The sequence below is a fragment of the Monodelphis domestica genome, chromosome 3 (assembly GCF_027887165.1).
Source record: "Monodelphis domestica isolate mMonDom1 chromosome 3, mMonDom1.pri, whole genome shotgun sequence".
NCBI lineage: Eukaryota > Metazoa > Chordata > Mammalia > Didelphimorphia > Didelphidae > Monodelphis > Monodelphis domestica.
In genome coordinates this window covers 29,136,200-29,152,146 of record NC_077229.1, presented here as the reverse complement: position 1 = coordinate 29,152,146, position 15,947 = coordinate 29,136,200, and the positions used below count along the sequence as shown (strand labels likewise).

Genomic DNA, 15,947 nt, shown 5'->3' with positions numbered 1-15,947 from the left:
ACTTCAAACTTAAAAATCACCCAGTCTTTCTCTTCTCTCTATGACCCCTCAAGCTTTTGAAAGCCACAGGGTACCATGTCAATCCCAGATGCTTCACCTAGAAGTGGGACGCCCAGTTGGCGACGGAAGAGCGTGTGGATTCTCTCAAGCTGTAGAGCCAGGGTCTGCTGCTGCTTACATGTTGGGACACGGCCAGGAGTGGGCTGCATGGGCAGATGGGGACCAAACTACATTAATTCTTCTTATCATTTCCAATACAGATTCTTATTTACACACACACACACACACACACACACACACACACACACACACACACCCTAATTCTGCACAAATTATCTCTCTTTCCCACCACGACCCCCAGAAAAAAAATGCTGAGAAGCCAGCTCCAAGTCAAACCCCTCATCAGAAGGGTGGAGAAGGCAGTCAGAAACCCTAGTGCAAGCCCAGCTTAGCACCTCATGTGCAGGGCAGGACAGGACAACATGGAGCAAGGCTTCAATGTTCTCATTTGCAAAATGGGGGAAAGCTCAAATGAGAATGGATATGAAATGCTTTGTAAGTCTTAAGCAGCTATAAAAACACCAACCATTATTGCCAAGTATAACCCTTTTGTCATATAAAAGCCACAAGTCAATAATGCACTCTTTAAAAGCAAAAATTTTAAAAAATGGTGATGTATTTACTTCCTCTCAGAGTGATTATGAAGAAAATCTTTTGGGGTAGATAGGTGGCTCAGTGGATAGAGAGCCAGGCCTGGAGACAGTAGATCTTGGGTTCAAATCTGGCCTCAGACATTTCCTGGCTGTGTGACCCTGAGCAAGTCACTTAACCCCACTGCCTAGCCCTCACTGCTCTTCTGCCTTGGAACTAACACACAGTACAGATTCTAAAACAGAAGTAAGGGTTTTTTTTAAAAGGAAAAGAAAATCTTACCAAAGTAGCATTATTTTCAAGCCTTGGAAACTGCTAAAAGAGCCTGGAAGATGATGTAGAAGCCCCGAGTCCAACATCTTCCTTAGGCTGACAAAAATTCTGGATTATAGGGTCACATGTCTAACATCAACAATGGTCCTAAAGGTGGCCTAATTCAAACTATTCACCTATACTGAGAAGACAGTGGCTCTTGTGGGGCTTGTGGCCACACACTGAACAAATAATCACTAGGAGACCCAAGTTCTAAACTGAGGTCTCCTGACTCTGAGGCCTTCATCCTGATCCTGCATCAACTCATGCCACATACTGGCAACAAGACCAAGCTAATATTATTTGCCAAAAAGAAAAACCAAGTGCCCACACCTACGGGTGTACTGCCAGGGAAGGCCGGACGCACACCAGAGCTCACCTGGACTGTTTTCAGAATTGCATTCTCAAACTCCCGATACGCCTCCCACATGGCTGCTCCTTTGGTCACATGTAAGCCAACTGCAGTAAGGGCTCTTTCAAATATGGAGCGAACTTTCTCAATACCGCCTTCTTGACCAATCCCACCAATTGAATACTGGGCATACTCCAGCCAAATTTCAGGACCTAAAACGAAGAAAATTTTTCTTAGTTCTGGATAAAAATTACTCCAAGAAGTTAAATATGATGTTAATTTCTAGTCAAAAACCAATTCACTTCATCCTCAGCCCTGCAAAGCGTCAATTCATGAAACAGGTTAACTCAAGCAACATCAACAAAATTGATTCTTGAGAAAAAGTTCAAAACCCCAAGGCACATCCATGCATTCAATCATTTCATAATCACCCAATCTAGAAATTGTGCATTTTAAAGTAATATTAGAAAATATTCATCAATTTATATTCTGAGCTGTAAAACACTGTGTACTACAGATGAAAAGAATATAAATTCATAGGTTTTGTTTTTTTAAACCCTTACTTTCTGCCTTAATAACAACTCTAAGACAGAAGGGCAAGGGCTAGGCAGACAGGGGTAAGTGACTTGCCCAGGGTCACATAGCCATATCCATTGAGCCACCTAGATTCATAGTTTTAAAGGACTCTTTAAAGGTCCTTGTAGTCCAGCAAATGCATATACACTCACACATGTGTTCAAAAGATTAAGACGATGCCTATGAAAGTAGTGTTATACCCATGAAGAACTATGATGATGGCTGCCCTGAGAGAAGACTGATCAAAGTCAAACAGACAACTGCAATGGTAGATGGGGAACTAGAACCTGGGTATTCTGACTTCTCATCCTGCAGAGTCCTATAGTAAATATATAAGACTAACCTGATTATAACAAATATACTTTCACACACATTATCTCATTTGAGAAGAACTGTCCCTGAGCCTGAAGAAACTCTTGACGCTCAACTTTAGAAAAGTAAGTGGCTGGGGGGCAGCTGGCTAGCTCAGTGGATTGAGTGTCAGGCCTAGAGATTGGAGGTCCTGGGTTCAAATCTGGATTCAGACATTTTCCAGCTGGGTGACCCAGGACGAGTGACTTAACCCCCATCGCCTAGCCTTTACCACTCTTCTGCCGTGGAAGCAATACACAGTATTGATTCTAAGACGGGAGGGGAGGTCATTAAACACAAATACACATCCATTTGTCTGTCACAATTTCAGGATATGATCTTATGTTTGGTTTAATAGGGCTGGGGAAATAAGTCAATTATACTTTTTCTCATACTATGCCCTTCTTTAGCATTTTGATTTCAGGTACAAAGTGTGCAGATCTCGGGGTTTAGTAAATACAACAGAATCTTCCTTCCATAGTTACTGTTCACTATATTGAGCAGGAACTAATGTTTTCTGGCATTACTATTTGCTTCACAAGCCTATTATTATCATCATCATCAACACAATCAAATGCCAGAAGTAACTAAAAGAGACTATTTGCCATTGGCTGTTTTTTCAACAGGAGTTGTCACTGTTTTAATAATAACTTTCTTGCCCTTCAGCATGCCACATCGCAGAGGGTACGTGGCTACACTTTGTTTTGTGTACTGTGAGGTATATTCCAGATTCTCTGACTGTCGATCACTTCTGGTCTTAGTTCCAAGAGAACACAGGTGAAAAAATACCAGAACACTCTAGGTACCAGTGAATGTTTAGTTTCTTTTTGAGCCATTGGCATAAGGATTCTGTCATCCATAATTGCTTCTTGCTTATCAGGCTGTACCTCTAACATTTTCTCCAGAGCTGAGGAAATTACAGACTTGACAAGCTGGAATGTTTTCTCATAGAGCTCTTCTCCCAGCATGTTCCACTATTCCAAAATCACTTTGCCAGGATAAGCACATCCCACTACAGCCAAAGCTTCTACAAGGTGCAATGTCATCCATATCTGGCTTTTAAAACTTATTATTTCTGTAATTTGGGATTTACTTCCAAACATGAGAAATTTCTTGATGACATTCCTGAAATATTGGCCTTACTCAATCCAACCCAATTCTCTTTTAATTCTTTCCTTTGCTCCTCATCACCAGACTGAATATAGCACAAGATAACATGGTTTGAATCATAAGCAAATGTCATCCTTCTCATCTTGCCCTGAATCAACTTCCATAATGCACTCATCAACTTTGTTCTTTTTTCTTTGTCACCTTTTCCAAATTTGCTTTGCCTTAAGAACAATGTCATAGTTGTTTTTATCACCGAGTTGTCTGCTCTGCCTTTCTTACTTCTTTTTCAAGTCATCCCACTTGGGCTTCTTAGCTGCTATCTCTTCACATCTGCCCTTGGGCTAGAATTTTTTTTTCATCCTCCTTGTTTATTATTGAATTCAATTTCCAGCAGGTTTTTCCAGGCTTTATATTACTTTTCTCAAACTTCTTGGAGCTGAATTTGGATCCACCGCTTTTATCAACTTTCCTCAGAAACATCTTTGGAGATATAAAATCATTGTCTTCTAAATCTGTTTTTTCCTTGTGATGTCTTTCCATCATTTCCTATGAAAATTTTTTTAAACCCTTAACTTCCATCTTGGAATCAATACTGTGTATTGGTGTCAAGGCAGAAGAGTGGTAAGGGTTAAGCAATGGGGGTTAAATGGCTTGTCCAGGGTCACACAGCTGGGAAATATCTGAAGCCAGATTTGAACCTAGGACCTCCCATGTCTAGGCCTCGCTCTCAATCCACTGAGCTACCCAGTTGCCCCCTGAATTTCTTTTTACCTCTGATTCCAAAGTAGAAATTTTAAGAGATGCTAGACTTCATGAAACAATATTCCATTCCCCCTTGGCCCAAGTATGTGCCAATTCTTCAGAATGGCTGATGAAGCCATTTTTACTTCTGTTCTCTTGGGCCTGCCCTCCCCCTTCTTCTCTGCCTCTAGTCATGGAAAATCATTTCTAAGACTTGAAAACTAACCCTTGAAAAACAACACAAAAATATTTTAAGAAATGCTTGGAAAATATATTTCAGGACTCCTAGCCCAAATTGTTCAGTGGCTGCTTTTCCATCCACAAATCTGCCACCTGATCTACTTTGGCAAGGATGGCAGGAAGCCTGGCTGTTGACTGTCTCCAAGTGAGAAGCCCTTGAATAAAAGGCACACAGGCCATCCTTGAAACTTTTAAGCTGTTAGAGCTTAAGGTTTCCTTGGAACAAAGGCTCTTCATCACCTGAGGTTTTGAAGCTGGCTTTTAAAATAGTTTAAATAACTATATTTTGATATAGTAGGTTTTCCTTGCAATCCAATGTATTTTTAATGCATTTAAAAGGATTGTTCTGTGAATCTTAAAACTGCTCAGACTCTACCTTAGAAGATGTGGTTAAGCTATTCCCTTATTGTAACAAATGGAAGTACTTGATCAGGAATGTATTGGGAATTTTAACATTACTCCATTCATTCTTAGGCATACTTTAGGGGAAGATAAAGTTGTAAACTCCTTACTGAACAATGAAAAGTCCCCAACTAATACTTATAGTAAAGCTAGAGATCTAATACAAAAGGGTGCTAAGTACCTATAAAGGTTAAATAAATCACTAAAAGGTCAAGCAACTTACAAAAGGCAAGCTTAACAAAAGAGGTGTAAAGTTTTGGTCTACCCAAAGAAGGTGAAAACTAAAGAGTGGTGAGAACTAAGAATGGGCAGTCCTGGAAAAAAAAGTCTACTGTGATTGGTAAACGTGAAAATTTAGGGGAGGTGGCTATAAGAGAAAAATCTCTTTAAAAGGAAGCAAAGGAACAAGTTCAAGGCAATTGAATTCAGTTACAATTTGAATTCAGTTTGGAAACTGAATTGGAGGGTCTCTCTGAACACTAGAGCTTTGCTTGGAACAATCTTGTGGTGAGCGATAAAGACTGACTAGTCTCCTTTAAGGCCTAGGCCCTTTCTACTATTTTCTCTTCTCTCTCTCTCTCCCTTTCCTTAATTCCTTCATTTGTATTAATTAAAATCTCCATAAACCCAGCTGACTTGGGTATTTTTATATTTGGGAATTTTTCCCATGGCGACCACTTATTTTTTATTTAAATCAAGACACTAAAAATTATCTTTACAGTTTTTGGCAATTCACAGTCTTGAAACCCACATTTTCGCAGCTACAGTTCTAAGCAAAGTCAATAGGTTTCATTAGATTTATGAAGAGTCCATTACATGGGCAGCTGTTTAACAGGATTAAAAGGGTAAAATCCAAGAAAGGAAACAGAGTATGATGCTATATTGTAAAACAAGCATTTTAAGTCCATACAGAAAAATTGTTTAAAAACTTACAAATATAGTCTTTCACTGCTCGCTCAAAGAGTTCATATACTTTCTCCCGATCTGAACCATCTGAGGCAATCTTGATCTCATCCTTTAACCAATCCAGCCAGATTTCTGAAAGAAAAGTCCCTCCCAGGATTATCATCAGACAATCAACCAAAAAATATTTATAAGCTCCTCCTATTGCTAGGAACTGTGCTAAGCACTGGGGATGGAAAAAAAGAAAAAAAAATCCCTGCCTTCAAGGAGTTCATGATCTAATGGGGGAAACACCAAGTAAACAAATATGTACAAAGAAGCCAAATACAGGAAGACTAGGAAATAATTATAAGAAAGATGAGACAAAAGAATGAAGAATGACTGAAGAAGGCTTCTCAAAGATGGGATTCTAGTTGGGACTTGAAACCAGAAGGAAGAAATGAGGAAGAAGATCATTGCAGGCATGGGAAACACCAGAGACAATGTCCAAAGTAAGGAGGAATGTCTTGTTTATGAAACAACCAGAAGGCCCATGTCACTGGATAGATGAGGACATGATAGGGAGTAAGATATAAGAAGACTGAAAAGGTAGAAGGGGGCTAGGTTATGAAGGGTTGTGAATACCAAGTAGATAATTTTGGATTTGATTCTAGAGGCTATATGGAGTGTATTGGAAAAGTGATACAATCAGACCTATTTTAGGAAAATACCTTAGTGGCTGAATGGAAGATGGATTAGAGTAGGGAAAGAGATCTAAACCATGCAGACCCAGCAGCAGCTATTACAATAGTCCAGGTATGAAGTGATGAGGGCCTGGACCAGGGTAGGGCATACTGCAAAGGTGAAGATGACAGGCCATGGTGACAGCTTGGTGACAGATAAGAGGCATGAGTGGGGAGACCATAAAAATGTTTTGTATGACTGCACATGTAAAACCTATATCAATTGCTTGCCTTCTCAAAGATGGGGAAGGGAAGAGAGAATTTGGAACTCAAAATTTTTAAAAACAAATGTTGAAAATTGTTTTACACATACTTGAAAAAAAATTTTTTTAAACAACAAAATTACTAAGCTAAATCTATTTAGAGCTTTATACATCTGAAAAACAAATCATTTAAAATAATAATGCCTCATACTCAGAACACTATTTTTGTTTTTTGCCAAGGGCTTTAGCATCAATTCCTCTTGATCCTAACAAGATTAGCTACCATCAGAATTCTCCATTTACTGATGAAGTCTTAATAAAAGCTTAGCTGCGATCAGCATCATGACCAATCCTATCTCCAGATGACCTGTGATGACATACATTTATCCACCTTCTCAAAAAGAGGATGGTCACAAGGTGCAGAAAGATACCGACTTTCTAAACAATCAGTGTGTGAATTCATCTTGTGTGTGAATTCATCTTGATTATCCTTATTTGGGAGGACTGTTTTTGCCTTTCTTTGTTTTTAATTGAGATTAAGGCTGCCAACACATAAGTGATGCCCAAAAGAGGTTCATTTTAACATTTTTAAGTGTGCAGAAAAAACATAAGTTGGCCAATTTTGAAACGAACATGAAATATCTTTTATATATACAGATATACACACATATATTAAAGCAAGAAGGAAACTTCATATATAATCCTTTTTCAATGTCCTGCTATCTTTATAAAAATGCCCTTTTTCAAAGTGTTTAATTTTAGAATTTTTCTGGAAAAAAAGACATTTTAAAAATAATGGCTTATAGCAAAAAATTGGAAAATGAAGGGGTGTCCCTCAATTGGGGGATGCCTGAGCAAACCATGTTATCTTATGGCGATGGAATACTGTTGTGGTGAAAGGAATAACGAACTGGAGGAATTCCATGTGAACTGGAACAAACTCCAGGAATTGATGCAGAGTGAAAAGAGCAGAGCCAGGAGAACATTGTACACAGAGACTGTGGCACAATCGAATGTAATGGACTTCTCTACTAGCAGCAATGCAATGATCCAGGATAATTTTGAGGGACTTATGAGAAAGAAGCTATCCACGTCCAGGGAAAGAACTGTGGGAGCGGAAACACAGAAGAAAAACAACTGCTTGATCACGTGGGTCGATGGGGATGTGATTGGGGATGTAGACTCTAAATGATCACCCTAATGCACATGTTAATAATATGGAAATTGGTCTTGATCAATGACACATGTAAAACCCAGTGGAATTGCGCGTTGGCTACAGGAAGAGGGTGGGAGAAGGGGAGGGAAAGAACATGATTCATGTAACCATGGAAAAATACTCTAAATTAATTCATTAAATACACTTTCAAAAAAATAAATAAATAAAAAGAATAATGGCTTAGAGAAGTCCAATTACTTGTCCCAAAAACCAGAGCTCCATCACTAGGATGAGAATGGGTGAGATCCAGTTCAAGTCACTGGATACATAAAGCACTGCTCCCTCTCAAAGAATAAGGGACATTCAAATCTAATGATTGAAGACAAAACCAGAACTTACTATCACATTACAGAATCCTTTGGCTACTACCCCTGCCAGCCCTCTAATATTCTAAAATGCTCAAGTAAGAATGTAATTCAGATATTTCAACTTATTATTTGGAACAAGTTCATAGAAGTAATAAAGCAGCTTAACAAGCAACAAACAGAACAGGAAGGTTGGAAAAAGAATGGAGGGGAAAGGGAAAGAGAGAGGATGAGACAAATAAAACCATATCCAGGATATTTAAAATATTTTAAGTTGGAAATTTTAAGAAAAGTGATCTGGTACTTTAAAAAATTGTTAATTCAAAGAAAAGACCACCTGAGGCATTTGCAAATGAGAACATCCCCAAACTAGTCCCTAAAGCCTCCTGGGGAATCACTGAAATCCATGTATTAATCCCTAAGACAGATGTGAAATTTAATTAAAGCTATTCCAGAAGTAGTTTTATTTCTACTGAATTCTGCATTCAAGTATTTCCAGATAATTCAAAAGCTCATAGACTAGCAGATGGTCCATTACACAATTTCTGACATCTGGCAAAAACCTCAATTTCTAATATAAGAAGGTAGGTTAACATTAATGTCTTTTATCTAGAACGATGCTGCTAGTGATCACTGTTCGTGGTAGATACACACACAGAGACACATTTAGAGATTCTCTTTCTTTCAATGGAATCAATGTTTTAAATGTGTTTCTTATAAGTGGTGCATTATCTTTTTAAAACCCTCACCTTCTGTCTTAGAATCAATACCAAGTATCGACTCCAAGACAGAAGAGTAGTAAGGGCTAAGCAACTAGTGTCAAGTGACTTGGCTAAAGTCATAAAGCTAGGAAGTATCTTGAGGCCACATTTGCAACCAAGACCTCCCATCTCCAGGCCAGGCTCTCTATCCATTGAGCCACCTAGCTGCCCAAAACATTATCATTAATACTCTGACCACTACAATCTATTAGTCAAACTACCATTTGTAAGGCCTACTATGTGCCAGGCACTGGACTAAGCTCTGAGATACAAAAAAAGGCAGATGATAGTCCCTGCTCTGAAGAAGCTTCTTGTCTAACAGGAGGGACATATAAACAACTATGGTCAAACAAGCTAGAGACTGAAGATCATCAGCAGAGATAAGGTCCCACCAATAAGGGGACATCTGTTTTCACAAGGCACTTGGCCTAAAAGCTGAAAAATGAGACCATTGAACTTTCACACACGACAAATTTTTCCTAAAATAAAGCACTTAACTGCCCACTCACCGCACATTCCCTCTGAGGGATAATCAGAGCTTCCTAAACTTCTTAGCTGCTCTGTCCTACAAATTAAAAAGTACTATGGATGCCTAAAATACATTCCCAGTGTAAATTCTGAGCTTTACCTTCAGTAAGAGGAAAAAGTTCACTCATTTTCTGGCGAGCTCTTCTCAGTTTGATAAGTTCCCCTTCTTGCCGAAGCAGCTTTATCAGGTCCACGTGGCAATTGTAGTCAAAGGCATTGATGGAAAGCTTTAACAGAAAGAAGTTTTAAAAGTTAATTTAAATGTAATCTGGGAAAAAAAAGACCAAAAAAGCAATTAATGGCTTTCACCACTATTTTTTCTTTATATTTTATAAAGTTTATTAATAATCACTTGAAGTAGAAAGAAAATAAACTAAAAGAAATAGAAGTTCAAACCTAATTATCTAACAAAAAGTAAACCCACATGAGTAACTTCTGCCCACTCCTGTTGTGATCAAGGGAAAAAGAGAGGTGGGGCTACACAAAACTTATATCCTCCATATGTCAGTTCATAAGGTGAGAAAGAAAGTGGGATTCTGGGAACTGAAGTCCAGGTGAACAGATTCTAATTACATGGTTTTAAGGGAGGAGAGTTTCACCACTATTTTTTAAAAAGCTCATCTTTATGTCATAAGCAAGGTAAATCAGATTTGCATAAACTAATTCAGATCCTGCAAAACAACATCTATGAGCGCAATGATGCAAAGGAAAACAACTCTGAAGAAAGCCCACCCTCTGACCACTTTGGTGACCTTTCCCGACTTGAGGACTCAGTACAGAAGGGAATATCCACTGTCCACATGGGCAGGATACTGGAGCTTTACTGAACTATGTTTATTTTATGAGAGATAGGAGGCAAGCTAGAAAATAACGGTGAGATGAAAAATAAAAAGAATCACTCAAATATTTTAAAAGAAAAAAAAGTGAGTCTACCATCTGTGAAACTCACTGAATATTAATCCAGAATTTTTCAACACTGTCCCTCAGGAAAAGGGAAAGGGCATAGTGAAAAGAACTTGGAAAGGACCAGCTAGTACCACAATGGATAAGAGAATCAGGGTTATAATTGGGAAGACAGCCTCAGACATGTCCTAGCTACGTGATCCTGGGCAAGTCATTCCACTCCATTTATCTAGTCCTTGCCCTTCTGACTTGGGGTTGTTACTAAGGCAGAAAGTAGGAGTGGAGTGGGGAGGGGGGCACAGGAGAAAAAGACAAAGAACCCAGGAAATAATTTGTATAAACATAAAGTGTTCAAACCAGCTTCTGTTCTCCTTTACCTAAGACAGGCTAATCACACAGACCTGCGTCTTTCTCACAAGGATCATTGGCCCAAGCCCAGGTTATCAAGGCCTCTACCACTGGCTGACCCATTTCAACCAATTTCCATCCACAAATGATGGTAAACATTCTACTAGTAAAATTTTAAAGTGAAAAACTCTGGAGTAAAGAACAATTGGGGGCAGCTAGATGGCTTGGTGGATAGAGGGCCGAACTAGAGACAGGAGATCCTAGGGTCGAATTTGGTCTCTGCCCAGCCTTTACTGTTCTGCCTTGGAACCAATTAGCATTGATTCTAAGACAGAGGAGAGGTAAGGGTTTTAAAAAAACTGGCTCAGAACTAATCAAAGTTCTGTGCATAAGGACAACAGTTGTGAGAGAACTTTTAGTTTTAAATTAAGAATCATACTGTTACCAGTTGTAAGAACTGGAATAAGATTTCTGGAGATATATGTTTTATAAAGTTTAAGTAGAGAGGAGACTTAAAAGAATTATTATTACTACTAGGACTACGACGATGATGACTACAACTATGACTACAATTACGACTATGACTACGACTACGACTACGACTACTATATAAAAACCCAAATATATGTTTTATAAAGTTTATAAGGAAGGGTAGACAATCATTCCTATAAGTAGCCTTATATAGAACTTCCTAGTGTTTAGGCTCATCTCTACAAGGATGAAAATATGACACTGCTCTTAAAAGTATTCTACAAAGTGATTTTTATTACTCTTGAAAAATACAGCAACAAAATATGGTTTACAAAGAAAAAATTAGAAGTGTTTTTGTAAGTCAATAAGAGAGTGAGGCCTAGAGATGGGAGGTCCTAGGTTCAAGTCTGGCCTCAGACACTTCCTAGCCGAGTGATCCTAGGCAAGTCACTTCACCCCCATTGCCTAGCCCTTACTGCTCTTTCTGCCTTAGAACCAATACACAATATTGATTCTAAGATGGAAGGTGAGGATTTTAAGTAGTCGTAGTCATAGTCGTAGTCATCATCGTAGTCATAGTCGTAGTCCTAGTAGTAATAATAATTCTTTTAAGCCTCCCCTCTACTTAAATTTCTCCTGAGGAGATACGTAAACATTTAGAAATGCAACTTCTAAGATTAACACTTCCCAATCAATCCCAATCCAAGGCCTCTGGAGGCCATCGAGTGCAAATGGAATGCTGCAAAGGAAGCTCAGAGCCAGATATTTAGCCACAGACACTATGGCAGAGCTAGGACTTGAACTCAGATGCTACTCAAACTCAAAACTCCTGAGTTTTACACTCTACTGAGCATCAAAGGACATTCTGGTGGTAAACACTACAGGTTATTAATAGCCAAAGCTCAAGAAGGTGAACTGGTCTGCTGCCCTCCAGACTCAGGAGCTCAATCTCAATCTCTTATATCCATACTATATGAGGGAATGGGGAGGAGGTATATAGAGGTGCTCCTGTACAATAACTGGGGAGGTCCCTGGATCTCCTACCACCCTGCTATGCAGGTATCTATAGGTATGGTCTTAGGAAATTCACCCATCTACACCCAATTTTTTTTCACTCCTAAAATGACAGGAAGTCTCAGATGTTAAGTTGCAAGATCTGTGACTATTTCAGAATAATAAAGTTTTCTATGTATAGATGTACTTGACAAGTAATACTGTGGTTCACTGGCATTAGCCATGGGCTCACACCCACCCTGTGTGGCCAACCAAGGCCTCCTCCTCTGGGCCTGTGTGTGGCTGACAGATACCATACTGAAATTTGTTTAAAATGAACACTATTATCACCATTCACATACCAATATCTAACTAGCAGGTACACTCTCCTTGGACCTCCTTATGCCATGTCAACAAGCAAACTGATGCTCCAAAGAAAGGCAAGATTTAGTCAAATGGGTTAAATCCATGCACTGAGAGAATTCTGGCTAAGTTAGTTCCTGCTCAAGCCCCAGATTGTGGTGCAATTACCTGAAGACCATCATGTCAAGCCTGAGGGGGAAGATCAGCACCTCATGAAAAGAATGGGGTGGGGAGCAGCTAGGTGGATGGACAGCCAGGCCTGAAGACAGGCGGTCTTGGGTTCAAATTTGACCTCAGACAATTCCCAGCTGTGGGACCCTGGGCAAGTCACTTAACCCCCATTGCCCTAGCCCTGACCACTTGTCTTAGAACCAATACACAACAGTACTGGGTTCTAAGACCAAAAGTAGGGTTTGAGATTTCTTTTAAAAGATGAGGTGGCCCAACAGCCAAAAGAAATAAGGATACTAACTGACCTTGGCTGTGAATCTCACCTAGACTACTACAAGATTCTATGGAATACTACTACTCAATTAATAGCCACAAATACAATCTGAACAAATAGAAGAGATCTTTTCTTCTATACTGTGACAAATGCGAGCAGAGCTGAATCATGAGATCTCCTCACGTACACTCTGAGATGAGAAGGAACTTGGAAATTTGGCTCCACTGGTCTGTCAGAAAGGCCATCTGGGTGGGCTGCAGGAAAAGCCCTGTGTATCTGCCTGGGAATCTGTAGGAGACACTGAAGAACCATAAAGGAATGCTTTCCCCTGCAGCAAAACCCCATTCATATAGACAAAAACTATAGAGGCCTGAAGCTACTGGGTTAAAAAGTCTGCCTAAGGCTTCAGCAGGAGCCTCTGGGGAACTCTCCAGGTCATGGCTTCTCATTTAAAGGAGTCCCTATTCAAGAACCACCTACCAAGCAACTTAATTCACCTCAACTCAAACCAAGACTTCTGCGCTGTCAATCTATTGGTTCAAGGCCCAATAGTGAGCAATAATTAAAATGACCAAGCTTGACCCTGGAAAAAAAGGGCTGAGGAAGCGCACCTCTGCTCCTTCAGGAGGGGCATCTTCATTCCTGTTGGAATCTGTCAAAGCGTATGGCTGGTTTCCCTGAACTACTTTCTTCCCTCATTATTTTTCAGTCTACATCATTAGGGAGAGTTCACTGAGTAGGGGAGGAGAGAGATGTTCAAAAACAAATGGGATCGGGGAAGCTGGGTGGTTCAGTGGATTGAGAGCCAGGCCTAGAGACAGGAGGTCCTGGGTTCAAATGTGGCCTCAGACACTTCCTAGCTGTGTGACCCTGGGCAAGTCACTTGACTCCCATTGCCTAGCCCTTACCACTCTTCTGCCTTGGAACCAATACACAGTATCGACTCCAAGACGGAAGGTGAGGGTTAAAAAAAAAACACACACACAAATGGGATTTCAAAGCCAACAAACTAATGGGTAAAGTGACCCAATGAGAGCTGCAAACAGGGCTCTGCAGTACAAGCCTTCCAGTGGTTTATGACTTCATAGGATGGAGCACTCTAAATTCACATTTAAAGTCCAGTCTCATCACTCCATTCAAAAGGCTTCAAAAACCAAACTTATTGCCTATGGAATAAAGAGGAACTCCCTGGCAACAAAACTTCCCATAATCTGACTTCAACCTCAGCCCTCTTCCAGCTTCATTTCATATTCTCTATCCTGTGACCCCCTGACCCTCACCCTATACCACCGTCTCTGGGTACAAGACTAGCCTGAAGAGACTGATCCCCGTTTCCCAATACTCGCCTGCCCTTCCCCAGGGTTTGGCATCGACACTCTCCAACCCCTCTCTTTGTCCCTGACACAAAGGCTCTGCTGAAGTGCCATTTCCTACAAGGAGACCTCCCCAATTCTCCCAATTGTAAGTTATTGCTCACTTCTCAAGTTTCTCACATCACCATTCTCACCCTGTTCCAAATTCTCCTTCATACCTTCTCATTTTATCCTCTACTCAGCATTTTCTTACTTGCCTCTTACCGCAGGGCCAAGGCCAAGTCTTTAAAATATTTCCTATAACAGCAACCACACTGGGGACCTTCAGCCCACTGAGCTATGTGCTGGGCAAACATGACGCAAGACCTCCGTAGACAGGGCTGAGGCCAAAGACCCCTTGGAAATGATCCGTGCGCCAGAGAAGGGAACCACTGCTTGTTTCCATGAGCACAATCTTGAAATGAGGGCCTCCTTCTAATCTTCTTAATCGGGAAGTGATTGCTCAGCTCTGGAGGGAGATGCCAATGGTCCTGTGTCCTTCCTGCTCCACCCCAATTTCTAGCTCTGCCTCTGGTGTCACCTCCTGCAGGAGACCTTTCCTAACCCCCCAGGGCCGCAACTGCCTTCAACCCAGAGATCTTTATTTACACTGCATGTACTTGGCAGATGCTGAAATGCTTCTGTGCCGTCTCCCCATCAGATAAGGGACTGGGGCTTTTGTGGGGGCCTCCTTCATAGCCCAGTAGGCATTTTTAAATGCTTGCTGAATGGCACTATAGTTAAGCCCAGAGAACTAGGCCCCAAGAAATGGCTACAGAGGGGCAAAGTCGTCTACAAAGCAGGATAGTTCACACAAGGACACAGCTGTGAATCTACAACCAAGCACAGGCCTGCCTTCAAATCCCCAGCCTGCCCTCTCCAAGAGGCAAGGGTTGGGGAACCTGGAGACATGCCTCTGTGTGAGCAAGATGGCTTGAACGCAGTGTGCATGGAGAAAAGCAGAACTAGCATGTCAAGGCAGTGAATTAGGAGCATGAATTTGGCAGCCCTGTGTGACAGAAATGCCTGAAGGGGGGAGAGAGAGATTGCCTGGGAGGCTCCTGCAACATCCAGGCCCAAAGCAGCACTCAGGGAGTGGTTCTGTGGGGGGAGTCGGGGTACAGAGATGAGGGCTGTCTGCTGGCAGAAATGACAGAGCCTGAAAGAACCTATGCTGGGCTCGGGGAGGATGAGGTACCTCAAGGGCAGGCACGTCAGTGTGGAACATGCTGAGCTCCAGTTACCCACAAGCCACGCAGCTCCAGAGGTCCAATGGGCAGCTGTCCACATTGGGCTGAGGCTTCAGGAAAGACTAGGATTGGGAAGGAGACAGAGGTGACCCTTCTGGGACCCAAACCCAGGTCTCCTGGGCTGCCTCCCGTCTTTCCAAGGACAGGGAGGAAGGGAACCGGCTCTTTCCTCACTCCTTCTTCTTGCCTCTTGGCAGAGATGGAGAGGTCACGGAGAGGAGACTTCACTCCCCACAGCCTATAGAATATAGATATGGAACTGAAGGCAGGATGAGAGTGCAGGTATCCCCTCCCAGGAAGTGACCAAGAGGAAGGAGAATCTGAGGCAGGTCTCTCCGGACCCCTAACTCCACACTCTGCCCACCCCACAACATTTGTGTTCCCAATGGCAGATATTTTAGATGGTGTGAGGGCAGCTAGGCTGCACAATGGTTAGAGTCAGGGCAAGT

General features: G+C 41.2%; 1 protein-coding gene and 1 pseudogene across 3 annotated transcripts in view; both read right to left on the bottom strand.

Moving 5' to 3' along the window:
• SART3 (spliceosome associated factor 3, U4/U6 recycling protein) overlaps nucleotides 1–15,947 on the bottom strand; it is a 35,093-nt gene that overhangs the window by 16,779 nt on the left and 2,367 nt on the right. For 2 of the 3 annotated variants that reach the window (XM_007489960.3, XM_016432441.2), the window contains exons 2-5: nucleotides 9,474–9,600; nucleotides 5,669–5,773; nucleotides 1,343–1,527; nucleotides 98–203 (exon numbers count right to left, since the gene is read on the bottom strand). In XM_007489960.3, coding sequence (XP_007490022.1) covers nucleotides 98–203; nucleotides 1,343–1,527; nucleotides 5,669–5,773; nucleotides 9,474–9,600 — 523 coding nt within the window. Of the gene's footprint in view, nucleotides 1–97; nucleotides 204–1,342; nucleotides 1,528–5,668; nucleotides 5,774–9,473; nucleotides 9,601–15,446; nucleotides 15,695–15,947 lie in introns of those variants that run through there. The other variant, XM_056821633.1, reaches the window with a different exon arrangement.
• On the bottom strand, nucleotides 1,536–3,711 carry LOC130457938 (pumilio homolog 3-like; annotated as a pseudogene).